We start from the raw sequence: 21,121 nt of genomic DNA, 5'->3' as shown, positions 1-21,121 counted from the left end.
TGAAAATCTTCAAAGAACCTTGTCACAGCTATTTTGATACTCACTTTGTTTTTGATAAAACCAAATGAGGAACCGGGGCTCAAATCTCTTTTCCATGTTTATGAATAAAGTCAACACGACGTAGCAATCCCAAACCTCAAATACTACTTTTTGTGGCCACTGGTAATCTGTTCCTTGTCACACACAAGCCTTAGCAGTCAGATTTTTTTAATATTACTTTGCTATCTAAGCTTACAGTTTCTAAGTCTCTCATTGCCTCCTAAGACCCAAATGATGTTCTATCCACACTTCTTTTTTCCATGTGGCAAATTCTCTGCAATCTTCAGGTGTAGCCTCTTTCCCCATGATCCCTTCCTCAATTAGATCTGTTTAAAACTAATGTCATAGTGGCTTAAATTTACCCCACTTATGTAAAACTGCTGTGAATTAAACAAGACGCAATCCTGGCGGCATTAAATGGTTTAAGTGTGTTATTCCTCGACTATAGGAGGAAAAAGAGAGCCCCCCTTGATTAACTAAACCCTCTCAAATGTGATGGCATGCTGTAATTAGCCCTGTGCGGACTTGAACGTGGGTTTTAAAGCAGCCACTCATCCCATGGCCTTTATCTTCTGCTGCTTCCCAGAGAATAAGGTCTCCCGTGTAAGGTTCCTCCACTGAGCAGTGACTCTCTGGTTTTAGCTTAGCCTTGTATCTGTGTAGTCACTCTCTGAAATGGGCTTGTCAGGGGGACCTAAAACCTCCATTAAAAGTTTCAGTCTATAATAGGTATTAAAAAGCTGTAGGAACACAAAGAGGAGTACCAATTTTCATTAACATATGAAGCACTTATTAACTTTGATCAGAGTGCGGTGAAGGAGCAAAGCCGCTTAAAGGCGCAAAGGTCAAGAAGTTGAATGCCACCAAAGACTCAGACATTTGCCTTAGCCTTGCAGAAAAGGGACTCCTCAGATAAGTGCATGGAGCACCTTGATGTCCCATCTTGGTCTGAGGCTGAGGAACCTCTAAATTTGGTGAAGGCTGGCTCTATAACCTGTTTAGTTAATTGTGTCATGGCTATCACCTGGTTTTAGCTGCTTTCTTTGATTTAGTTTCTAAGATGCTATTGGCATTCCTATCAATCCTGAACCTTTATTATTTTTCCAAAAAGGCACAAACCCCCAAGTCAGATCAGTGGCTAATAAGCCTTCTGTGTTGTGGCCGTTGAAAGCAATGTATTGGCCTTTTGCTTCGCCTGATTGTCGGTTGCATAGGACTCGTATCACAAAAGGAGTGATCTCATTTATTTTGTTTGAATAGCTTTTCAAAGGCTGAAACTATTGAATTCGCCATTTATTTGCAAGAAAACCTAACAGGACTTTTTCTGATTAAAGGCAGCAAGTATGTTTGTCACTTCAGCGCCACTAAATTTGAGAGTTAAGACCTGCACCACCTTTATTGGACAACTAAATTTACTGCTTCATTCTGTGCTTTCTTACTGGTGAAACTATCCTAAATGCACTTAATGCAGCATGTCACCTTTGATTATCACAACCCAAAATTATATAGGCTTTACCTATTCATTCACCACTGAAGATATGTACAGTGCCTTGTCTGTTACACTCAAAATAATGACTCTGAAACCAGTAGGGAAATGAAAAGCTGCATCCTGTAGAGAATCAACATGTTTTAATGTGCATGGTATTTTAGACGAGGTCTCTCTACCTTTTAAAAAGCGCAGTGAGAAAAAAGACAAATCTAAGGAAATAACCTTGCCTCTCCTTTGTGGTTAAACAAGAATCTTACCCCAAACAACTTCTCAGTGAAATTTTTATGAAGTTTTTCTTGTGAAAAACACAGAGATGAAGACACCGACTCCACAGCAAAAGATTTATTCTCTACTGACACACCTGACTCCATAATTGTGAGAAAGATACTTGTTTTAGTGGCATCTTTTTTTTTACTGAAATTGTGAAATCTCACCTTGCTGTTTTACCCCCTCTTTTATTGTTGGCTATCTGTGAAGTTCAGCACAGGGTGTTGCCACAAGCTGTTCCCTTTGAGCGTTCCAAGTCTTGTCTGATGACAAATGGCTTTCTTTCTAAGCTCTGAGTGTAAATCTACATGTCATTTCATCTGTCTTAATTCTTCAGTATAAAAAAACCTTTTTCGGGAAGTCACATTACACGATTTCCTTTTACTGCTCAAACGGCTTGATTATCTTGTTATGGATTTTTATGTGTTGGATTAATCAAGCACAACTGAATGTGAAAATGTTCAGTCTTTTGCACTGTTCTTTTCAAATGACAGAAAATACAGTGTGACGGAGACATTGCGTCTCAGTGGAAGTGAGAATTGAAAGCAAGCGCTGCATACCCAGGACTTGACAAAGCAAATGAAAAAACCCCGCCTTGACCCTTCAAATATCTTCACAGTGAGGAATTTTCAGTTTGAGACGTACAGTGGCAAGGAGAGAGTCACTGAATTAATTAGCCTTTGTGTAACACAAGTAATCAGAATCTCCAGCAAAACAGGAGGAAGATCTCCTTGGCTTTTCCACCACAGCTGCCAGTGCACAGAATGGTAAATGTGGAATTTTAATGCACAGTTGATGCTGGAGAATATGGAGAAATGCTAATTTGTAGTGCGATAAGATGAATCGAGTCATCCCTTTAGCCCCATTTGACTCAGTGGAGGAAATTAATCATTAATGTTTGTTAAGTATGACAATCTAACTGGGCCAGATCTACATGCTCAGAGACTGAGGCAGAGTGAGATAAAGACCCAGGCTGCAGACAGGGAGGAAAACTGCCAGATTCTGTAATGATGGGAATTTATTGGCATTTAAAGAGACAGTGGCAAGGCATTCCACTAATAGCTTCCCTCTGTTGGAGTGCTGTGCCTGCCACAAATTGCATGCAATTCAAACCTATTTTTCAGACTGCTCAGAAGTCTTACAGCTATGCTTGACTTTGGTGAAAAGGGAATTGACTTCATCTGTTGCAGAACAATCTACAACCAAATATTCAATATCGGCTGACTAGCACTACGACTGCTGGGGGGACAGCAGGCAACACCCCTCATATTCTGAAAATCACTGCCAAGCTGCAATACCAGCAAGGCAGTGATGGATTTAAAAAAGTGGCAGTGGGTTAAAGTCATCAAGCCTAGAATTTAGTAGCAAATAGAAGTGCAGAAGCCCATACAAATACTTGAATATACTTTTTTTAGAATTTGCAACCTAGTCTTCAGAGTCAGTGGTCAGGATTAGAGTGCTCTGGGCTTCTTAAAGTCGCACATAAGAGATTGACATTTTCAAGGGCTTTCTTAGTAGAGACAATGCTAAAAGGGAGAGAAAAAGCCAATATGACTTTGTTGCTACCTTGCTCGAGGAATTGTTTGTGTAAATCGCCTATAAGCTTATTGACCTGAATGTGTGGCACACTGCGTGTAACTGCGAGTTGGCTAGAGAGCTGTCCTTTGATAGAGCAGCGATAGGGCTGATTTTAACAGCTCACTGGCTCCTCTTGCATGCCCGCCAACCCTGAACCCAGCAGGCTGCCTCACCTCGCCAGCCCTCCCCATCTCTTCTGCTATCTTCAGTCTGTTCTCACTCAGCCTTATATATATTCATTTGAACACACAGGCAAAGGAACCTCAGCAAGATGTAAATTACGATCTAGTCGATAATGTAGAAAATGATCATTGACAATCTGTCTCATTTGATAAGACTGCAGAGGGTTTTATTTCAAATGATGAAACAAGGCAGAGTCTCTATTACTTAGAGTGGACCTCTGAAAATGAAATAGGGCACCTCAATCAATCAGTTCCCATATCAAATAGATCAAAATTCCTGGGTCGTTTCAAATTATTAAAATGGGTCTCCACATTTCTCTGTATTGCGCGTTGTATTAAACTACACGGTAAGCAAAGGAGTGCTGCTCCAGCACTTCTTCTACTGCTTTGCTTTCTCCCAGTGACATTTGTGCAGGAAACTTCATCAAAGCCCTGTGACATTGTTCCCTGTGAGGTTGCCTGGGTGATTGTGTTGAAAATGCACTGCAAACTGTGTTAGATAGAAGGCAGAAAATCCTTAATCACTGCTTAATTAAGGAATCATCTTGTAGCTTCATTTCCCGGGCTGTAATTAAACACTTCCAATACGTTTCGTTACAGGGCTTAACATGTTCGCCTGAGATCAAGGTAGTGCCTTTAATGTTATCTCGCCAGCTTTTTTTAAACTCCGCTCCATTGGAAGGAACTGTTGATACATGCCTTTGTTATCCCCGTTATAATACAAGCCTAGTATGCTAAAGAGGTTCTCCAGGCCCAACAATAAATAGTGGGGGAATTTAGTTGAGTGGGCTCCTTAATAATATACTGAGAGGGAAAAGGAGTAGGGGGGAAATTGCCAGCCCAAGCAGACACTTGCATAAGCAAAACTGGGTCATAATGACCTCATGTACTGTAAGTAGGACATATCTGAAGACTTCCCTTCAGTATCACTTTTCTCTTATATGCATCTCCTATTTTAGTGTGAGGCAGAAAGCTGACATCCTTTTGGCAATATGTGTTGCCTTCTTTGAAGTGAGCCATGTCGGAAAAAAAGCTAAATAAGCGTGGTGTGTGTGCTTGATCTGGAGATTAACCTAAGTGAGGATGGACAGCACAGGAGTGAAGTGGTGTGTGTCCCGTGGCAGTTGTCACAGAAAGTGAGATAACTGAGACCCTGAAATGTTTTTTTATGGAAGCTGTGGGGGCGAAAATCAGATACAGATATGGTTAACAATCAAAGAGCAACAACATCATCTTTGGTGACTGGTCTGATCCAAACAATATATTGTCTTTGCTGTCCTAATATATATTCACATGTAAATCTGCATATCCTTCCCTTTTTTCTTCCTTGTAGACTGTATGAAGTGTAATAATCCATCGTGGTAATCCTGGCCTGTCCTTGACCGTTCACTATTGGGTTTTAAACATCAAAGGGATGGAAAAGATGTGATGACAAAAGTGAGAGAAATGTTCCTCTTCAAACCATCAACCACCACTACTTGCCCCAAGCAGGTTTGCTTTACTTGCCTGAGTTTGGAGACACACTGTGCAGCCACTGTGTCAGCCACATTGGATTTATTTAGAACACCACACTAGGGGCACCTACTAAGCACTGATTTATGTGCCTATAAACTTTAAGTGTAAACTGTGCTTACTGTAGACATGCAAAAATAGATTTTGGTTTACAGTAAGTGCATCAAAGAGTGCTCAACAAGCTCTCCCGTCAGTGTTCCTGCTGCATACACTGAGGAGGAGTCTGTTTAACTAGGTCTTTAAGCACTTACATCCTGGAGAGAGATACCCAAATATCCCATAGCATGGTCTGTGTGAGCCCCAAGACTGTAAATCAGCACTACATCCTATAACACACATTCTAGCTCGCTCCACAATAGATCAAACAGTAATAAATAGCCACCTCTCTCCCACACATTGCTTTCCTTCCTGTTCCATGGGGCTTCTTCCTGTCCCTGCAAGTCCTCATGGGAACTCCTTTTACACAAAAGTGTGCAGCTGGGCCTGGTGAGCTCACTGCAAATGTGCTCATACAAAGCTATACATACACAACAACACAATGGCTCAAATATTACAGGAAAGAGTTATAAAACTCAATGATTTTTCCTGGGACACAATCCAAAGTCCATTAGAATCTATGCTTTCAAAGGTGAGCAGAGTCTATAATGCAGCGCTTAATTGAATTTGGTGTCTGAACATAAGATTTGGAGTGCACCTCACTTTGTCTTTTGTGCTTTGTTGGACTTATGTTTTTTTGCCTTGCAGGAGAGGAAGATGGCAACCGAGAAGCAGGAGATGCTGAGATGGAAGGTCAAGGCGAGAAGAGCAGGCATGCTGCTGTGGGGCCGGAGGAGTGGGATGGTCCAAGTAAGAGATGCCTTTACTTAGCCTTTAGAAAAGAGACTTTAAGTGTCATTTGGTTAAGTTGTTGTTGCTTAACTGCAATGCATGTTGCATGATTTGAGGAAAACTGTTAGTAGAAGACTGGAAAAATTATTCAGAAGATGGCATGCCTAATAAGAAGTTACTTTCAATGTATTTAAAGCTGCCATTCTGCTAACAATAACAACCAAATGAATCACATAATACAATGTAGATGTGGATTTTCTGAAGAATTTATAATGGTAACTTCCTCAAAGAGATGGATAATACTTTGAACAAGATAGCTGCATAGCAATAACTGCTCAGCAATAGCCTGCACACACTGCTGAACTCACAAAATATTATTCCTTTTAATGCATAAAATGACCTCAAGAATTTATTGCAGGTACATGAGTCTGTAAAAAAAGGGGTAAAAAGGAAAGAGAGAACAGGAGAAAAAAGTGGATTTGGGCAAGTTGTGCTTGCTAGCTCAAAGCCCCCCGGGGTGTGTATTTTATACTGACAGTGAATCAGTGTTATCGCACCTATCAGATAATGCATTTATCATTAAATTTCACATTTGCATTTAAATCTGAGGAAGGAAATGAGCATTGCTGGCTAAAGATAAGAGCGCTGGTACGACAGTAATAAACCATCACTGTGATCAGTCAGGAGACAGGGCTGAGGGGGTCAGCTCAGAACTATGGGGGCCATGACAAAAAGAAGGCATCACATGCGGGGGAAAAAAGCCCTTTTGGGCGAGAATATGCTGAGCTTAAAATTACTGCTCTGAAAGGCAGGGATGGATGTAGCATGACTGGATGTATGACTGACTGTAATTATGCTTGCCCCTTCCACTTAACCATTAGAATGAGAATTAGGGGCTCAAAAACACACTGCTGGACATGCAAATGAGAGGGAGAGAGGGAAGACTCGAGTTTTACGGAAGTAAATGGTGAAGGTAGCTGAACTGCAAAGGAGTTGATTTGAGACATGATACACATTTGATGTTTTTTTAATTCACAGCAGGAGTGGATGTAAATCATCACGTTTATTCCAAACCGAAAAATGGCACTTAGCACCTGAGTGCACGAAAGGTGCAGCATGTTTGCTTAGCCGTCAGATTATCAGTTTGCAGTCACCTTGTCACCACCTCACCTCCTTGTTTTTTGACACCTGTATGATATAGCAACCAATTCAATAGTGACTTACACTGGGGCATTCATGCTCGTACTGTGTTTTCTCAATGGGCAGCAGAGAGTGGGCATAAATTAATCTTGGCGCATAATAATGCCATTCACTCTCTCATCATGGCTGCCACGAAAGGTCATTTCCCTTTTTAATTTTTCCCATTGTGCTGGAAAAGTCAGATGGCCATGTTATAATTTGAATAAAGGGGGGAATCAGACAATCAGATACACACAGTTGAAATGACATGACTTCCTGTTCGAAGCGATTAAAAGCAAATTTATTTAGTTTGAGACTGTCTACCCTTTAATCTCTTAGTAAATGTTCAGATAGTTCAGCATTCAAAAGTTCTTTGTTATTCTTTGGCTTAAGTTTAAGAACCAGTGATTATGATCACCAACAGATAATTTTTAATCACTCTGCATGTGCATCTGAATGGGTTGTGTAATGGCCGTTACAAAAAGAGAGTGAAGCCATTTAATGAGGTGGGCTGACTCGGAACATGCCCACCTGCTTTGGTGGGTCTATTGAAGCACCTCCATTCCGTTTCCCTTTTGCTGAGTAACAACAAAAGCCTTTACAATCTACATCCTGTAATTGAACTTTTTTTTTTGTCCCTGCATTTCATCTCCACTTTAGTAAGTCATGTCAAGTGCTGTCCACTATTGCCTCTTGTTCTCTGATTGTCTTTCTGTGCGGAACAGCAGAGAACCATCTAGAATGACTCACTATTAATCTGATAGCTGGCTCTTCTCTGTTGTTCAGAGTGCTAGGTCTCTGATGTGGAACACCCAGTGAGTTCCCTTTCTCTCCCCTCGTCTCTGCAAGTATGTCCTTAAGCAAATCTGCACACTGATCTTCTGTCTCGTGTTCATTTCTCGTCACGGATGTTTCACAATCAGTCGCTGATTTAAGAGATTGCGTGTTGTGCTATTCTATTCACTTTCAGAGACTAGCAGCGATAGGAATCTGACTCAATCTCTCTTTTTCTTTCCCACTTACTCTCCTCTAGGCTAATTGGGAATGGTGCGTGTTAGCTAGCTAACAGTTCTAATGAACTTGTTCTCAGCCTTATCTCAATGCTTGTTCGTGTAAACCACACCCCCATATGAAAATCATTAAACTCCAGGCTTCATTAAGAATCCCGTAATTGTGACCACTGCCATTGTGACTAAACATGTCTAGTCTGTAAAAGAGCTCTATGTTTCATGTGTATTCATTCATGCATTTGTTAAACAACTTATACCAAAAAGTAGATGACTTTATCAAGAATAGAAACTGATTTACAGCATAACTGTAGAAAGAGCTCAAATCCAAGCCCTCTCATGGTTTTTCCACCTTTAATGATGAGTTTTGTCACATTTAGTTTATTTGTTTCAAAGACTACTGTAATACAGTGTGTACAAATGAATAAATGCAGGTGATGTGTTTTAAGATCAGTTTTATCCAGTGTTTCTGACTCATTAAGAATTTACAACTACTTTTGGCAGAAGCATGATGCAGAAATACACTTTAAAATATGTCTTTAACATTTGCAATGGGAAATTAATATAGGGATAATCCATCAATTTCACGTCTGCTATTGAAGCTCAGTCTCATGGTAGGTCATAAAGCAGGTACAAAGTGAAAATGATTGTATACCTGCAATTGCACACAAATTGCATATTGTTCTCATGATACTAGCATGACTTTCAATGCAATGTGTTTCAGGGGGACGTTACTTGTAGATTAGGTGAACTTGTCACCCCATAAACTAGAAAAAGAGCCGTGTAAGCAAGCCATGATGTTTTCCTTAGCCTAACCAATTATTTTATGTTTTGGTTACCTAAACTTAACCAAACAATGAGTGAAAGCTAAAGTAAACAGGATAATTATAGTGTAAAAAGCTCTGGGTTGAATGTAAGGTATCTCCCACATAATAGTGATACAAACCATACCCTCCAGCCTTCATTATAACTAATAAACATTATCTTTGTGACAGTTTATAAATGCCATGAGACTACATTCCAATACTTAGTTTTTTTGTATTTGACAAACCACAAATACACATCTTGTCATATACTTGCAATTTGACAGGAACATGCATATAGCTTATATATGGCTGTGATCTAAGCTAAACTAGGATCCTTTTCCTAACTCTAAGTAAGTTAGGTGTCTGAATTGGTTTTGTTGAATCATAAACCTACCCATTTTGGGCCTCTGTCATGGTACTTATAAGCTAGCTGAACCACAGAGTCTAAAAAGGAAAATAAGTAAAAGGACTAGTCTCACATTGGACTTTGTCTGTTTTAAGTGAGTGGGATGCTATGGGTTGCACTGGGATGTTTTTTCTGGCTTCAACAAATATTGCTATGGCTGCAGCATCATGACACTAATACCGAAGGACACCTTGTGCATGTCTAGGGGGTTCAGAAACACTGAGATCACAATTATCTGTGGTTTGCAAAAACATTCAATGGTAACTTTTTAGCCTGCCTATTGAATTGCCCACAACAGTTATTCTAATGTCACACTGAGCTCTATACAGTTCGTCAAAACAGGTGTAAAATATATTCTGTGGCTTTGGAACAGGCCTCCAAAGTCTGAAAAAATAACCCTGTTGATGTCGTCAGGGCAATAGGAGACACATTTTAATCAAAAAGTCTGTGTTACAAACTGGGGGCATGGAGTTTGAAAGGCATGGGCATTTTCCAGGCGTATATGCTGTAGTAAAAGATGCCATTGGTTTGGATGCCAGTGTTCGGGGGACTTGACCTAACATTAAAAGCCAGGATATCTCAGGCAATGCTGCTTTGAGTCTGACTAGCTTTTTTATGGATATCCATTATTAGCTTGCTGCGATGGCTTTCTAACTCAGGATATTAGAGGCAGTCTGAAAAACAAGTGTTTTGCATTAAATTATAGTGATACAGTTTACTGGTGTTTTGTTGAATTTTTCTTTTTTTTACTGCCAAAAATGATGTCTTCTCATCATATATTATACACTAAAATTAAGCCCAAACATCCTTAAAATGAGAGGCACACCAAAAAAAGAGGTGCAGATGGAAGTAATGTGGGACAAAGTAGCAACAGAAGATATATGATCACCTTGTACACAAATCTCATCTTTTGGCTGTCCCTGACGGCCGGCATGGCCCAGTCTGCTTAGTTCCTGATGCCAGCTGGGCCCCAGCCAGGGTGAGGCAGGGGTCATATGAGGGAGTGGCCATCTGAATTTACCTGACAATCAGATGGAGCACTAGCAACCCACCTCCTCAACCCTACACACACACACACGCCCATATATACACACATAAAAAATATCCACTCATCGACCTCTTTCCCCTTTCAAGATATCAAACACGCACATGCTGAAAACGCAGCTTCACTCAGATGTAAAAAGTCTTGAGTCTCATTTTTGACTCCAGCCAACCTAGAAGGGTCTGTGGCTAATCCGTCTTCTTCCATTCTCCAAAGAAAGAAAAAAAGAAACAATAACCATTTCAGGTTTAATGCACATATGTCATGCTAGGAGAATTGGAGGACCAGATGGCCACGATACTGTGGCAGGTGCCTCAACAAATGTTTGCAGTTGCCCGTGCTGCTATTTATATCATGCTGAAACACAGACATGCAAATATTTGCAAAAAGGACAGTGGGCCCTTTATGTTGGGAGTCAAAGTGGTCACCAAAATAAACAGATGGGATTAAACCTTTTGGGCATCAGTCACCTGAACTTCAACATTCCCTTAGTTCATCAAAAGAAACTTCAAAACTAAATTGAAGGAGGTATATCAATCTCTATCCAGACAATTCAGTTAATATGTAATTAGCTTTAATTATAATTAGCACTTTAGTCAGTAAATGTATAGATTTTTGCATTTTGGTTGCAAACCTTAAAAGGGTTTTTGCAATTTGCATTTTTGCATTTTGCCCTGACTGACAGAAAGTGAAAACTCCATAAATGTAAAGTAAGTACAAAACTTTCATAATTTTGCACAGCAACAGTCCATATGAGGACAGTTCAGCTGTCAACGTGAGCTCAGTAAACAAGAAATCTTATAACGCGACACTCAAGTTCATTATTAAGTCAGGGTGTCGTCAAGGAAGGAGGGGTGAGCCAAAATGGGGGGGAGAGACAAACGGAGCACCCAGATGCAGATTAGGCTGCAGAAGATGAGGGTGTAAAAGGGATTTAATGGTAGGATGGATTAGAGAAATCCTTGTAACAATGTTAAATAATTATGGTTCCAGCCGAGATCAAAGCGCTATTGATTGAACCCCTCAAGCCTTCAGCACACAGAGTCTTGGAAAGCAAAGATTGGTAAACTAGTGCTCAGACCACTCAGGCTGCTCCAGTTAAATTGGATTGGAAATATTAGGATATAGATGAATCCTTCAGGAGGCTTTCGCAAAGCTTTTGTCACCGGAAATGTAGCTTGGGAACGTTATGAAAGGTTTGATAGCGTACTGTCTCGACAGAATCATAAGACGAGGGTGTCGCAGCTGTCTCCGCTGATACCTAAGCGTTTTAAGTAGACTTATAGACACACTTGACTGTTATATCAGCAAACTGAAAACTTTCAACACAGGCTTTCATTCAAGGTTTTCTTTTACCCCCCCCCACCACCACACACACACACACACACACACCTCCTTCGTCTTGTAATCAAGAAATTTGGACGTGCATCATGGCAATTCCTCCGCAGAAAAGGAAGGTTTTATCTCGTTCCTCCAGGGGTTTATTCAAAGTCTTCTGACAAGTCTCACAAAACATGAATGACACTGTGATTGCTGATATTCATGATGAAAGTCCATCATCAGCTTCTCTGCGAGTTCTGGGCCCTGGGTGCTGTACAATTAAATTGCAATCAAAGTGCTAAGTGTAAACATTGTCTGCCTTTTTTCCAAATACATTTGTTTGTAAGAGATTGTCGATGAAGGCTTTACACTGTATGCATCACCTGTGTGCCGAGAATTCACCTTCCCCCCACCACACACACTGGTGCATGATGAAATATGCAACAAGAGATTAGACAAATCACTGTACTCCTGTGCTGCATCGCCTTGATGCAAATTTAGTCACTGATCCGCCATACTAAGAGGCTTTATGAGGGAACTTCATGGTTGTTAGTTATATAATCTAAAATAGGGCAAAAAGCAATCATTGTTCTTATCATCTGAGGAAGATGTCACTAAATTCAGTTCTAGTTTTGTGTGTATATGTGGGAGGTGGCACACTGAGGAAGCCTTAATAACATAATTCACTTCCAACCAGTTTATCCACATTTCACCCAAATTTCTGTCCACTTACAATGGCATATTTTAATTGTAATTACTATTTAAAAAGTCCAAGGACTTAAGCAGAATAAAAAACAGGGGCTGTTGCTGAATATGACTGCCTTAAAGCACTGCTGGTGGCGGTGTTTTATGCGTCTAGGGACTTGAATCCAGTTGCTCCTTAGCTCCCTTGAACATGTTTGTTCTACAATGCTTACCTTTGCAGGCGCTGTAGCTGCGCACATTTTTCTAAGAGGTGTCATCATAATTGGTTGAATATTGTGTATTCAGCATTAACATGGAGACACTCGTGCAGGCTGTGCTGGAGGATTTAATATTGGGTAAACTCTGGATTGCTCAACTGAAACTTACTCGCATGTGGAATTCTTCAATTTCTTGTGGCCTTTTTCAAATAAAACTTTTAGTTTAGTGGACTTGGTTTGTAGTTACATTTACGAATTAATGAGCTTTTTGCTAAATCTAGTTGCCAGTGTCTTTGATAGTGCTTAGTTTCTTATGCATGTGTGCAGTTTTACTTTCATTCAGTTTGGTGTCCTTACAGAAATATTTGGTGATTGAAATGTATTCATTTCAATCCGAGTTGTATCCTACCCAATACCCCAACCTCCTGGACTCTCATCTGTTAGGCACACACACGCACACACATACATGTAGAGCCTTGACACTGATAGGTATTGATATCAGAGCAATACCCCCTGCCTGTTAAAGCCCCCCCATCAGTGGTGGTCACGCCAGTTCTGCCATCTTTTCTGTCTGTTTCAGGGTTGTGGGTTGGAAGGAGGGAATAGGAGGGTGGAGCCTGCTTGTCATGTGAATTAGAATACCAAATAACAGTAATAATAATGATACTGAAAAGTTAATAAAAAATGGCATGTTCCTCCCTGATTGTGCGAGTGTTGTGGTATTCAATTATGCAATTTTCATTGGCATATTAATCATCTTTTCAACAAACAAGCCGCCGTTAATTAAAGCAAAGCATGGATAAAGACGTGTTGCCGGATCATCACTCCGTTTATCACTGCGCGCACACCCGCAGTTAAGTAAATTCAGGCTGTGAGATGAATTTCAATGGTCTCCCTGTTACTTTCCTCTATGTGTATGTGTACGTGTGTGTGTGTGTGGTTAACCATTTATTTATGCGCATTGTGTTGGAGGTGGGTTTAGTTAGTGACGTTTCATGTCAGTGTATGAAGAAAATTGATTTTTTTTTTTTTTTTGTAAAGACCATTGTGTAACCACTAGTTGTGAATGAGTTTAATTGCTTCATACAGAGCTTCAATTGATTTGGCAGGTTTTTCTTTTTATCTTTCTCCCCTTTTTTCGGCACAGATTTGAATGGAAAATTCTCTTTGATTTTGTCTACCACTGCTCAGATTAGTCAGGCAAACTCAAGGAGAATGATTAAAATTTTTCTTTACCCCAGCAGTGTCCACACTCAGTGTGTAGAGGAGGCCAGTGGAACTGTATGACATCTCTGTACACACAGGACAGCTCTGCCTATTCTACTTGTCTCCTTTTCTCTGCCTTTTTGTGCCATCTCTGTGCCTTGCTCATTGGTGGGAGGGGATGGAGATTATTCTGGATCTGGGAAGATATGTGCTTCTCTCTAATCATAGCTCACTGCCTCTACTGTCATTCAGTCACTAAATAGAAGTGGGGAAAGTGTCTTGGTGACGGGAGCAGCCAGACAGCCATGTGAGTACTTCAGTTCTGCCAGCGGAAAAAGAATTCAAGGCATCTGCAGACATGTCGCTTGTCCCTGTTCCTCATTGTGGAGCAACTTTATCAGTACCAGCCGCTCACCCACTTGCTAAACTGGAGGGCCAGTCGCCTCTTAACTTAAACATAAGATCTTTGTGGTTTGAAGCACTCGGCTGCTCTGCGCCCAATGCGCATCTAAAAGGAAAACACGACTCCAGTGTTGCCGTCTCCCATCAGAAGATCACACCTCATGGAAAACTTGTTTGTGCTGCGTTAGCTCGAATCTAAATGCACTCAAACAGACTGTTGCACTGGAGCAAGATCCACCCTTCAGCCCTCCCCCCTCAAAAGAAAAAAAGGAAGACGATGGAGAGAGAAAGAGGGAGTGAGGGAGATGGAGAAAGAGGAGGAGGAGTGAAAAAGGGGGAGAGAAAAGTCAAAAACCTCCACATAACAATGCCGGAGAAAAATCAGAACATTTTCCACCGAAAGATGGGCCATTTCCAAATCCTTGTGCCCTATCAGACAAATTAAAGTAAATCAAGCATGAAATGAAGCAGAAGAGCCCGGAGATAAGGCTCCTTTAAGTCGTTTACAGATTAGGACAGAGAGAGAGGGAGAGGGAGAGAGGTGCATCTGGTCTCTGGCAAGGAAGGAGGCTAGTTTCTCATTTCACAATAGCAGCCTGTGTATAGGATTACTCTCCCCTGTCACCGACATGAGGAGCAGTGGGGGAATAGACGTCCACAAAATGTGTCTAAATATGTCCCTTCAGAAATGTTTTGAACCAAAAACCTCTCAGCATCGGTCAGATGTGACATGTGATAAGTAAACACGTTACACGCAGCATTTGACCCATTGAATCGTTCTGATTTGTTTGTTATTTCAAACGCCCCTTCACCTTTTCTTTTACTCAAGTGGCTTCGTTACTGCGCGGCTTAAGAATTCAAATGAATTTCGGATTGGCTGAGGTGCATCACGTGATGCTACGGCTGTCAGCTCCTATGCGCGCCTCAGATCAGGTCTGGGGGAGTTGGGAAGAGGAGGTCGTCTGTAAACTGGGTTGTTTAATTTGTACTTCGTAGCTCTATTTTTTGTCTTACATCAGAAGATTAATTGCGGCTTTATTTTAGTCCTCACAAATAATCAAAACATAATTATGGAATGATATTTTACAGTGTACAAACACACACAGGCAGGCACACACATGCATGCAAAAGCACCCCTGAACTAAACAACCCCCCCTCCCACTTACATACACATACTCAGTCACCCACACAAGGAAAGGGTGTGCTGCTCTTTGATGCCGCCCGTCAAGCTCTCACCGGATTTTGTTTCACTTCTTTCGTGTATCTTTTCTGGGAGTGATGAGAGGTGGGCTCGGCTCCTGCGCTCAATCCGCTTCAAGAGAAACGAACACTGGCCCCCGTCACCAGGTAGCTGCTCTCCAAAGCCACAACCTTGACCTTCCCAGCCCAACTCTTAGGTTTCGCTCCTTTATCACACTATCTTCAGGCATTTAAAAATACTCCTGAAACTCAATGATTTAACCCGCTTTTACGCTGTTCACATCAAAACTGGATGAAAAAAAGCTTAATCCATCTTATCTGTTGACTGTCAAACTGCTCCAGCTAAAACCTACTCACAAAAGACAACTAGGTCACCTAGGTCCCTGTTAGCTAGGGGAAGTTGCAGCCTGGTAATTGACTTGGTAGAAGACTCGTGAGCACTTTAAAACCAATCAATTCCAAAATTAACTGCAGGAAATCAAGACGGTATCAATGTTTTGTTGTTTTCCTTGCTAAAAGTTGTTTATTTAGATGTATTATAGCACATTGATCATTTCCAGACAAGGATTCACTTATCTTTCACATCATTCATATAATTTCTTTTCACAGCTAAAGTCTTGGCTTTGTTATCCACCGGCCTGGAAACCATGAAAGTCCCAATGCACATACTGACTATCGCTCATTCATCCTGTCACACTCAAGCAGAGTAATGTGTTTTTGGTGGTTTTGAAATTTTAAAGAAAAGCATTTAAAATAATCAGATTCCAGCAGGAGTGCTGTGTGTCCTCTAGATATTGTCGGTGATATCTCTGCGTGCGGACAGTCATTCTTTAAGTTTTGCTGTCTCCCTTTACATGCTATCATTAGAAATTGCTCTGCTTTGCTAAAGACGGATGTCTCAAAGATTGTTGTCAGGCAGCCTGCTGCTAACTTCTCCAGGCTTTTGATGAGATGGAGTACTTGACAGCTATATTTCAATTGCCCAATGACACCAAACAAGAGTCTCCATGTTGATAATGTATTGCAAAACTGAAGTACTTTTTCGGTGAACACGTGTATGTGCATGTGCATCATCACTACTTTTATTTACATTTATTTTTTCATCACTGTGGTTTAACTGTTTAAAAGCGTAGTAACCACAAGATCTTGGATTATTATTTGATTTGTACATAGTTTTAAGTTATTTATCACAACATATGTCACCTCAAAGCACTGTAAACAAAGAATAAAAGTCCAGTTAAATCCAATAGTAATTCAATTCAGTGTAGTAAAGTTAAAATACAGTTCAGCCCAATTAAGATAATCCAGTCTAATCCAAATCAACCCAATTCATTAAAGTTGTATGCACCAATGCCAATTCATATTTTAAAAAATAAAAATAAAAAGCCAAGCTAAGAAAACCTAGATTCATTCCTGCATCCTGAGCGTGCATAGGCTGACTGGCGACGCAGGAAAGGAGAACTCTCTTTTAAGAGACTTCCATCAAAACCAGAAATTGACCTAGGTAAATGTCTAGTATCCTCAGCAGTTTCTTCCATACTGGACCAATCCACATTCCCAAATTGTGCTTCTGATTAGCTTAAGTTAGCATAGCGATTGACAAGCTAGCCTGGCTCTTTCCAATAGAATCAACATTCAGCTTTAGGCGTTTTTATGTACAGTCCACCTCTCCTCCCGTTTTCTATGTCTATGCTAAGCTAAGCTAACAAGCCGCCAGCTATTACCGTAAATAAATTAATAGATTTCCAGCAGGGAGTAGTTAAGCTCATTTTCCAAAAAAAGCTTTGGTTTAACTTTAACCATTAAATTTACCCAACCTTAATCAAAAGTGTTGCCTAATCTACTGTAAGATGTACTGTTTGGCATAAGCAAATGTGGTCCTATCTTTAGCCAAGCTGCAATTGTTGAACAAGCACTATCAAAAGTACATGGTACTGACTGTCACTGTGTATGTTTAAGAATATTACAATAATAATCTAATTAAGACCCCACTCTGAATAAAACCCTGTCATGTAAAAAGCATATTCTGATTACTGTTACTGAGTTATCGTTATAATCAAATTTCTGCAAAGTTATAGCCTACAGAGCTTTCCAATTGTAGGAGTCTCACAGCATTTTGAATCACACACTGCTTCTCTACTGCACATGCCTTAGCATTCAGCGTGAAACGGTATGGCTGTGGAAAGAAAGAAGAAAGAAAGACTATTTTGGGGTGAGGAAGAAACTTAAATAATACTCCATATTTTTAGGGATATGGTTATGATTAAGACTTTGGATAAACACAAACATTGCAGTGCCATAGGGGAGACGTAATGTGGGTATGAGTCATTAATTGGACTATTCTCTGTGATGTGTCATGTGCTGCAAGGCAAGAGATGAGGTTGAAACACCTAAATTTATAGCTGTATTATTAAAATGAATACTTTGTGGGCACTTTGTTACACCCTTTAACAACAAGAAGCTCAGATTTTTCCATCCAAAGAACCTCTGCAGCCCCCGCAACCCCCTGCATAGCCTATGTGGAGTGTCACAGCTAAAATGCCCTAATCCCTTTGGCTTGTTTAACTCTTTCCCCTCAAACCGTTTACTGCCTGAAAACAAGTCTGACCTGAAGGGGTGAATCCCCCCCAGCAAGTATTTCCCTCACCTCCCTCATCTCTATGCTCCCTCCTCCTCGTGTAGCCAAACTCCTGTGGTTGCCTGGAAACTTGTTCTCCAGCAAACAGTCTCTCTGGTTCTCCCTGCTGTTAAGGGGCCAAATACAGCCGCGTCTGGCTAGTGGGTTGGGGGTAGAGGAGGATGAGAGGGCTGTGAGGAGGGAAGATGAGGTGGTGCTACTGGTGTGGGGGTCCCCCACTGTATTAAAACAAGCGCCTTTCTCAAAGATAATGGTGTGGGCTGTGGGTTATAAATGATGCATTTTGCTCACTGAGACCTGATAATAGCAGTTTGGGTAGGATGGGGAGAAAGTTCATCGCTCTCTTATCAAAGCTTGGTGACATTTCTCCTTCAGCTGTAAAATTTCATATCACATATCTACTTTAAAGATGTGGCACCTTTTGTTGAACCGATACAGCGCTTTCCATTTCACCCAATATGCCGCTTTCATGGTATATTAATTTATAGCCCATTTGCTGGCTCTATAGCACGGACTATCAGTGGAGATGACTAGGATTCAGTAGGACATCTGTGAATTGCTACACACAGGTTATTGAACTTTGAACAGCAGTAATTTATTTGCTTTGATTCAAAGGCACTGCTTGATATCAAGAGGGATTGTCTGCTGTGTGACGCTCAAGCACATTTTCCCTCTTGTCTGTACTCTTCAATTCTTTGTTTTCCTTCAGCATCCACCCTTACTATTAATATACTCATGATAACTGCATAATGGGGAAGTAAACCAAAGGAAGGGTCAGTAATCAGAGTATTTCTTTTAGTGCAGCAGGCAATTTCTTCTCCTTCAAGTGCTTTCTTTGAACTAGTTAGAGAAGTTTAATTCATGGTGAAAACACCTTGAGCAGATCGAGTGCTTTACAAAAGTTAATCTGTTGTCGTGAGCTGATGATGCAATTTGTCATATTTGACCATAGGGACCTCACTCTGGGCCACCAATTATATTATGAAAATTCAGAGCTACTCTTAATGTACATTACTAAAAGCCTTTTCAGTGAATTATATATTAAGTATAAAATGGGTGTAATACTTGAGTTTTGCTCCTAAATCAAGCCAAAACATTTAGTGTTTTACATTTAAAGATTATTTTTATTTATATACATATGTAACGTGTAACAAATCCTCAGCACATATGATATATTATTGGGTTTGAATGTATTAACCGCTACAAACATCACACAGCTTCAACAAGGGTTGGTAAGAAGCTAATGCGGCCTATACTTCGTCAAACAAGATGATTCCGCCAACGTAATTGGAAATGAAAAGAGAAAATTACATCTAAAAGAATTGTTGAAAAGTGCTTTATTCAATCTAATGATATCAGTCAAAAGTAGAAAGTGGTAGTTCACCTTTCTGTTAGTGGTTCACACCCATCTATTCTTTAAATCATAGAGGGCTGGCATCATGCCACTGAGAAACTCATTAGCTTTGAGTCGAATGACGTAGTCAGGAGAGGACGCGGGTCCCTGTTTCTCTGCACCAGAACAGAAAAGCAAGACAGGACACACATGCAGATATAAAAAGAAAAAAAAACAAACAGATGCCATCATGGAGCATCTTGGGTGCTATCTGAGGAGGATCTCGCCACACAAAGGGACATTCATTGGTCTGCCAAGTATCTGTGGAGTGCAGGAACAGACCCTCGAGTCTGGTGACAGATGATGATCTTATCGAGGGAGGGGTGGAGGGTAGGAGGTGGTGGTGGTTTGTTGGGAGGGGGGTGGTAGAGGGTGATGGTGGTGGCGAGGTTTTGGTTGGGATTCAGAGGAGGGGTACAGCTCTTGAGCCACATCGTGTTCTGTATTGCCAAGAGTGTGGCATTTAAGCATTGGATGATGAGGAACACTGAAAAGAGGACTCAGGGCTTTTTAAATGTCCTCTTAACCCATTCTGAGTTTTCCTCTTGTTTTAGTACTGCTGTTTGCAGTTTAATGGGTTCAACACGGTGACTCCTGCATATGTTTGAAATGGGATTGGGGGGGTGCTGCTCGAAACTGAATTATCAGAGTACCATAATGATTTTTCACAACTATAAATACAAAAATCAGTAGCTGTGTTGATAATGTATTTATACAAATATATATTATATATATATAATATATACATGCAGATATTTTATAGATGAAGGGAGCTCATTATTCATCGATGGTTGTTTTTGTGGAGATCTTCCACTAGTATCTGCAACAGATGTGACAAACCATCTGTGAGCCAAGGTCCTCAGGCAACATTTGGTGTGAGATGCAACTGGCACCTAAACATGGTAGACCACAAACCACATAAATTGAATCATACCCTCTTTCTCTCACCTACATTACCCGTAACGCCCTTTTTACTCCAAAAGTCCCACCCTGAACAGAAGAAGAGAAAAGAATCAAGAGTTGTTGGCCGGGTAAGGCTGGAGCTGTGTGTCAAACAGGGCTAAACAGGAACTTGCATCCAAGCGGTTAAAGGCCGTGGGTCTTATCTGAGGACAAACAGAATGCATCAAGCGGTGGCTGCTGCTCTCAGTGATGACGGCCAGCTGTGCACCAATGTTTAATTATTTCTCTGTAATGAGCTTACCCACCTTCCACTGCAGCACCAGAAAGACAGTGTGCAACAGCAGGAACAAGGGAGGGGGACTGAGGATACAAAGGGAGGGTAAGGATGAGATAAAGCTGCCAAGAATGTCTCATTTTAGGGCAATTCCAAAACTATGTAATCATTGTAAAACATAAATAAATGTTTCAACCATGTGCTGGCGTTTCACTGATTTTGTATTTACATTTCACAAAGGTTTGGTCTGACAGGCCAGTTTTTACGATGAGTGACATTTAGCTTTTTATTGTCACAGGAATGACCACCATTGATGAGTATATCATCAGAATGGTGTCATTTGTAGCGGGTGGTAACACCAGACGCAAGCGCGATCATGTTTATACATGCAAAGCAGCACATAAGCGCACATTTCCATGCCAACACAACAGACGAGCACAATAGCACGCCGCAGATACACGGTTGATATTTACAGAGTAGACTCGAGCTGAATAGGTCATTATACCACATACACATCAGAAAGTTCAGTGATCACCGCACCCTATTCA

At 40.8% G+C, this 21,121-nt stretch overlaps 1 protein-coding gene across 1 annotated transcript in view; it reads left to right on the top strand.

The window, feature by feature from the left end:
- The window catches only part of zfpm2a (zinc finger protein, FOG family member 2a), a 113,706-nt gene that overhangs the window by 31,878 nt on the left and 60,707 nt on the right, over positions 1-21,121 (top strand). The window contains exon 3 of the mRNA XM_075464859.1: positions 5,812-5,913. Within this exon, the coding sequence (XP_075320974.1) occupies positions 5,812-5,913 (102 nt within the window). The remainder of the gene's footprint in view (positions 1-5,811; positions 5,914-21,121) is intronic.

The sequence above is a fragment of the Odontesthes bonariensis genome, chromosome 5 (assembly GCF_027942865.1).
Source record: "Odontesthes bonariensis isolate fOdoBon6 chromosome 5, fOdoBon6.hap1, whole genome shotgun sequence".
Lineage (NCBI taxonomy): Eukaryota > Metazoa > Chordata > Actinopteri > Atheriniformes > Atherinopsidae > Odontesthes > Odontesthes bonariensis.
Note: the sequence above shows the minus strand (reverse complement) of the source record. Positions and strands in the feature narration are given on the sequence as shown.